Source organism: Mustela lutreola, chromosome 11 (assembly GCF_030435805.1).
Source record: "Mustela lutreola isolate mMusLut2 chromosome 11, mMusLut2.pri, whole genome shotgun sequence".
Classification (NCBI taxonomy): domain Eukaryota; kingdom Metazoa; phylum Chordata; class Mammalia; order Carnivora; family Mustelidae; genus Mustela; species Mustela lutreola.
The window spans coordinates 102,220,598-102,227,131 of NC_081300.1; the positions used below are offsets into that span (position 1 = coordinate 102,220,598).

General features: G+C 65.4%; 1 protein-coding gene across 9 annotated transcripts in view; it reads left to right on the forward strand.

Moving 5' to 3' along the window:
* FBRSL1 (fibrosin like 1) overlaps positions 1–6,188 on the forward strand; it is a 77,890-nt gene extending 71,702 nt beyond the window's left edge. For 5 of the 9 annotated variants that reach the window (XM_059138632.1, XM_059138626.1, XM_059138625.1 and 2 more), the window contains 5 exons: positions 45–177; positions 2,314–2,451; positions 2,660–2,743; positions 2,963–3,161; positions 3,961–6,188. In XM_059138632.1, coding sequence (XP_058994615.1) covers positions 45–177; positions 2,314–2,451; positions 2,660–2,743; positions 2,963–3,161; positions 3,961–4,927 — 1,521 coding nt within the window. In that variant the 3' untranslated portion in view covers positions 4,928–6,188. The remainder of the gene's footprint in view (positions 1–44; positions 178–2,313; positions 2,452–2,659; positions 2,744–2,962; positions 3,162–3,960) is intronic. The other 4 variants (XR_009345720.1, XM_059138627.1, XM_059138629.1 and 1 more) reach the window with 4 other exon arrangements.
* Positions 6,189–6,534: the final 346 nt, after the last annotated feature.

The window sequence follows — 6,534 nt, forward strand, 5'->3', positions numbered from 1 at the left end:
GCGGGCAGGACAGGCGGGCCCTGGACGTGCTCCGTCCCTCTCAGCAGGTGCAGCTGGACCCCCACAAGCTGGAGGTGGGCGCCAAGCTGGACTTGTCTGGCAGACCCCCAGCCCCTGGCGTGTTCACCGGATTCCACTACCCGCAGGACCTGGCCCGGCCCCTCTTCTCCGGCTCGGGTAAGGCGCCCTATCCAGAGCACAAGGAAGGGGGAGGTCCTGCCTGTTGCCTGGGCTGGGGCTCCGACAGGACAGTTCCAGACGCATCCGCAGGCTTGTTTCTCCCACGATGCTGCTGGGTCAGTCCCCGCCCCCGCCACCTCTGTGCCAGCACGTGTGACACCCCCCACCCTGGGCCCCCACTCCGCCCTGGAGCTCCCGCCTCTGCTATCTCCCGCCCAACCCAAGGTAGGGCAGGAGTCCTCCCCGGGTCTGGCCTGCCCCTCCCCGACTCTAGCCTCCCTCCCGGGACTCCTGGGAAGGGTTTTGGTGCAGCTCCCCAAGAATCCACACGTCTTTCCGGCACCATCTTGCCATGCTGGGGCTCTGGGACCACCGCCAGGTTCAAGGATCACGGGGAGCCTCCTAGGACTCAGCATAGGTTACCCGCAGGGCCAAGATGCATCCCAGGGAACGGACATAGAGTGGGAGAAAGGGAGTCTCGCGGCGGGAGATCGGCAGGAAGCCAGCGCAGGATGGCTGAGGGCCGGCCCGGGGAGGCGCAGGACGCCCCCATTTCCTCGGCAAGGAACCGAGACATCCCGCATCCTGTGCTGTGCTGCTGGGACACTCGCAGACCCGGCACGCAGGGTTCCAGCGGGGAGCGGTCCCGTGGCTCCTCTGTCCGCACACACCCAAACCAGAGTCCCAGAAGGAAAGCAGGCGCCCCGCACGAACCGGTGTCTGTGCAAAGGAGTAAGGTCCATGAGACGCTGCTGTGCAAGGAAGCTGAGAGCCTGAGCCCCGAGTTCCCAGCCTCACCCGCAGGTGCTCCCAAGGCCAGCTGCCCGGGCCACAGCGCGAGCAGCGCCCCATCCCTGGAGGGGCCCGCTCCTCCGTCCCCAGCTGTCAGAGAACCAGGGCTCACCTCGGCCCTCCCTGACCGCCCTCCTCCGTGTGCACACACGCTCTCCTCCGCCTGCAGCCCCCGTCGACCCGGCCATGCACCCAGTAAGGGTGGGCCCTGGTAGTGGGCTGGGGTGCTGTGTGTGGACCAGACCACACAGGCTGGCCTCCAACAGCGTGACTTGGCCAGTCCCTGGCTTCAGCTGGATGGGGGTGTCCCTCAGAACGCAGAGGTCCCCCCATCTGGCTTCAGTCCGTGGAGTCGGCAGGACGTGTTCTCGCTGTGGGGCCCAGGGAGCTGTGGCTTCCTCTGCTGGGCGGAGCCCGGAATCAGGGTGCCATTCGCTCACCCGGACCGGGCCCCGCGGACACGGACGCAGGTGGCCTGCCCTGCCTGCTGGGCATCTCGCCCCGCGGCAGGGCTCAGGCCTGCTCTGGCGTGGCTGTTTCTCCGCACGTCTGCGCCGCTGCCCTTCCCGATTCCTCCAGCCAGAAGCCTGCCTGCGGGCTCGCTCTTGTGCGCTCTTAAAGCAGCGTGGCCCCCCTGCACTCGCGGGGACACGTTTCCATCAGCGCCAAGCCAGGCTAGTTCTTACTAACGAAGTTTCCGTTTGACGACTTTGGCCTGTGAGTTCTTCGGGAGAGCAGCTGGTTGTGTGCTGGGGAGCCCGCAGAGACGGGAGACCGTGTGGGAGCGGCGGTGGGGCTGGCCGCGGAGGCCCGTACAAGCATAAACTGTCCGCTGCAGTGTCCCCCCGAGCCGGGGACATGGCGAGATGAACGCTCTCCACTGCGGTGTCCCCCAAGCCAGGGACACTGGCGAGATGAGCGCGGCCGGTCACCGGTCTGCACCAGGAATCCTCCCTCTACAGTGGCCGGCGTGTGTGGCTACCGGGCCGGACCCCGACCCCATGGCCCCTGCCCGGGGCCCAACTTGGCCGCCCTAGGGGTGCTGTCGGGCCAGGCTCCAGCCCAGCCAGGGCTGGACTGTGTGCTGACACCTGTGGGCTGTGGCTGGGGGACGCGGCAGGAGGGGACGCGCTCTCTTCAGCAACCCTTCTGTCGCCAAGATCGCCTCTTAGCTTCCAGCTGGAGGTTCTGGGGCCAGTGTCCCTGGCGCAGCCTCAAGGCCTGCCTCTACACCTTGTTCTCTGGGGACCCCAGTGCCTTCACCCCTCCCGCCTCCCCTCGTGAGCTTCCGGCGGGAGATGTAGACAGGCCCCTGAGGAAGCTGGGGTGTCCCCGCTCTAGGAATGGCCCACAAACAGGAGGCCCCAGGTCTACCAGGCTCCTGTCAACCTGCTCTCATAGGTGCTGCCCATCCCACTGCCAACCCGTTCGGACCCTCCGCCCATCCCAGCAGCTTCCTGACCACCGGTCACCTGACAGGTAGGTGCGCTCTCCGGCCTCTGAAGTCTGACGGGGGGAGGATGCAGGTGAGCGGGAAGGGGACCCTGAGAAATAGAACAGCTCTCAGACTATGTAGGGGCACCTGCCTTTCTCTGGGGTCACAGGAGAGGGTCTGGTGTTCAAGTGAAGTCAGGAGGGAGCCCTGGTGGGAGCTGTGAAAAACCCTGAGCCCTGGTTGTCCCCACAGACCCTTTCAGCAGGCCAGGGACCTTCGGGGGCCTGGGGAGCCTGGGCAGCAGCGCCTTCGGAGGCCTGGGGAGCCACACACTGAGTGAGTGACCACCAAGCTTGCTCTCTGCTCTCCCGGCGGCATGCATGGGCTCCCGCTGTGGGTTTGGGCTGCACCCTGACCCTTGGCTGACGGTTACCCTCTGTTACCTCCCTGGGTGCAGGAATGGTGTGCTTCTCCCCAGCAGCCCTGCGGTTCCACGGGGCACCCTCACTCGGGGTGGGGATGCTGTCGTGGCCTCACGTTCCCACTCTTCTCTAGCTCAGGGCAGCGGCATCTTTGCCCCCAAGGAGAGCTCTGCACTGCATGGTCTGCCCAGCCCCCATGAGGCCTGGAACCGACTGCACCGAGCGCCACCCTCCTTCCCCACACCACCCCCATGGCCTAAGCCTGTGGACCCTGATCGGGTCTCAGCCCTGACCAATCACGACCGAGAGCCGGACAAGGGCAGGGAGGAGCGGTGAGTGGCACCGGCCTCAGCTCTGTGTGGAGGTCCCCTTGCCGTACTCGGGGCTGGGCAAGGCCAGTAGAGAGAAGGCCCCATGGAGAACCCCAGGATTGGGGGAGGGGCCACGGAGAGGGCGGATCCAGCCCTGGAGGTGGCCGCAGGAAAGGTCAGCTGGGCTCGGTGACCCCAGCGGGGCCTCTGCAGGGAGCCGCCTGCATCTTCACGGTGGGGTCTGGCTCTGGGAGGGGTACCTGTGGGAGAGTCCCTGGCCAGGAGGACGGGGCTGAGGCTGGCCACCCCTGGGCAGCAGCACCAGGTTGGCGGAGCAGGTGGGAGTCCTGTCGCAGAGTCCGCAGCAGAGCCTGGAACCTGAGGTGGGTCCATTGCGGCTGGCCGATGGGGTGGACAAGAGCCGGAGCCTCCCCGCCTCGCCCCTCCTCCTGTTGGGGATCCCTAGCCAAGGCCCTGGGGGCCATGCCCTCTCCTTGCGCCGGACGCAGGGCAAAAGGCTCAGAGGCACACTGCGGTGGGGCCTCCCCAGCGTGAACTTGTCTCCGTCCTGCCTCAGGGGCTTCGTGGCTTGGTTCTGGGGAGAGCTCTGGGGTCCCGCTGCAAAGCTGGTTTCTGCGTTTATCAAGGGGAGGAAAGACACGGGGTGTCGTGGGCCTGTGTCGACAAGATGCTGAAGGGACCCCCACAAACACTCCAAGGATCTGGAGGTCATAGAGGGGGAGCTTGGTAGCAGCACCCAGTTACACGAAGCTCCTCTTGACCCCGGGCTGAGTGAAGGTGTCTGTCTTGTCACTCCCAGGGACCTCCTGGAGAAGACGCGCATGCTGAGCCGGGCCTCGCCCGCAGCCCCTCTGGGCCCCCCAGTCAGCAGCTTCCTGCTCCGTGGCCAGAGTGAACCGGGCCGGCCGGGGGGCCCTGCCGAGCGCGAGGCCGAGCCCCGCGTCAAGGAGAGCCGCTCTCCGGCCAAGGAGGACGGCGCCAAGCTGGCCGCGCGCCCGCCGTCTCCCTACAGCAAAGCGGCCCTGGGCGACAGCCTGCGCCTGGCAGGCCTCCTCGGCCGAGAGCCGGGGAAGCCGCCCGAGGCGCCCGCCGAGCGGCCCCAGGGCGACGTCAAGGTGAAGGAGGAGCGCAGGGAAGACAGTGACGCTCCCGAGCCCCCAGGGGCCGGGCTGCACCCAGCGCCCGAGCGTCCACGCGCGCCCCCTGCGCCCCTGCAGCTCGGGCCCAGCCCGGTGGCCCGCGAGCGCCTGGGCTTCACGTGGGACCCCCTGCGCGACGCCTACCGCGGCCTGGAGCTGCCCCGGCGCGCCCTGCCCGCCTCCGCCCCCGCCCCGGGCCCCGCCACCCTCTTTGAGCCCCCCGAGCGCCCCTACCGCGACCGCGAGCCCCACGACTACAGCCCGGAGCGCCTGCGGGAGGCGCGCCGCGAGGAGCTGGAGCGCGCCCGGGCCGCACACCTGGGTGCCGCCGCGCACCTGCCCCCGGCCGCCGCGCACCTGGACAGCGCCGCGCTCCTGCCCGCGCTGGGCTCCCTGCACTACCCGCGCCTCGGGCCTGCGGCCGCCGCGCTGCACAACGGGCTCTTGGCGCGGACCCCGCCCGCCGCCGCTGCACTGGGCGCGCCGCCACCGCTGGTGGCCGCGGGCGGGCCCCCCACGCCCCCCGGGCCGCCGCCGCGCAGCAGGACTACGCCGCTGGGGGGCCACGGGCCCGAGGCGCGCGACTATTCCCCATCCCGCAACCCCCAGGAGGTGGAGGCACGGTAGTCCCCGCGGGACCCCGCGCCCGTGTACAGAGACCCTTCCACAAATGCACTGCTGTAAACTTTTCTACGCGGACGTTTCTAGAACCTAAGCACAGCGCCGTCAGCCCTGGGGCGACACTTGCTTAACACCCGAAGTCTGCACAGTCTTTGCTGGGGGTGATCTTTGGTTTTCCGAGCTTGGAATTAGGCTTCTGGAGGAGAATTCAAGTTTGTACATCTTTTCCCACAGGTGAGAAGCGTTTTTAATAGATTTGTATTTTTTTCAATTTTGTGCTCTTTAGACATTTAAAAAGAAACAAAAAAGAAACTTTGCTTTTTTATCTTCAGTTCAGATTTGCAATGTAAAGGCCTCAGATCCCGCTCTAGAACCCCAGGATCTTTTGTCTTATTTATGGAGAAAAAAAAAACGGTCATTTTGTCCAGCGCACTGTGAGGCCCCCACTCAGGGCCCACCTGGCCCTCCCTTGGTACTTGGAACCGAAGTTACAGATATATATTAAAATAATAATAATACTGTACAAAACTCTTTGCCTTATGCAGAAGCATAAGAAGATTTCTTTTTTGGTTTGTTTTTAAAAAAAAACAAATGAAATATGTAAATAGTCTGTTAATATAAATATATGACGTTATTAAATTCTTAACCTAGGTAGACTTTATAAAAGGCAGTTTCTAGAAATCTCTCTGGCTCTTTGTGTAACCTGGCCACAAGCCCGCTCGCTGTCCTTTGGACGGGCTCAGAAGCTACACTGCTGCAGATCTTCAACTATGCAAGCGCTCCGAGGTGGGGCAGAGCGGCCGGCCGGGGGCGTCCCTTCCCGCGGCCCCGGGGGAGCCGGGCCCCGCCCTCCTCGGACCCGCGGCTCTGGCCGCAAGGACAGCTCTGTGCACCCCCGTGCCCGTTGCGTTCTCAGACTCCGTAGCAGTTTTAGGAGTGGAGAGTCTGGAGGTTCGCTGCAAACAGGAGGAGTAGCTTCTGTCCGCTCTCCGTGCGCCCCTCCACCCGTGGAGGCCTCGGCCTGATCTCTTGGTTTCGGTTTTGCTTTCATAACCACCCGAACGTCTCCACGTCCCTGTCCCTCTCTGTTCCTGGCATCGCGCCCATGTCCGCTGCGCTCTCGGGCCTCGTTGGTCGGACCGTCTGCGGCCATCTGCTCTGTTCTGTATTTTCGACCCGTGTGTCCCCTGTGGACTCTGGTGGTTTTAAACACTGAGTTCTCGTGTCAATCAATGAAGATAAATACAGCCTTGATTTTGGATCACAAGGTGGTCGGGTGTTCTGTGTGACGTGACAGTGGGGGGTGCTCTCCGCCCCCGCAGGACGGCCGTGGCGCGGGCCGCAGCTGGGCGGTCGGTACCCGCTCCCCCCGCCCTGCAGAGCACCTTCGCGGGCTCGTCTTCGGACCTGCCGCTCCGCCTGGACCGGTGCCCCAGGGCTGTCCTGCTGCCGGAATGCCCTCACCCTTAGCCTGCCGCCCCCACCTTGGGCTGCCGTTGGGCGGCCGAGCCTTGTCCTCTCTGTGTGCGGGACGGAGGCTCACATCCATGCAGGGCCGCTTTCCTGCCGCCACCCGCCGCGGCTCTGGCCTCACACAGAGCCGGGGGAGCCTT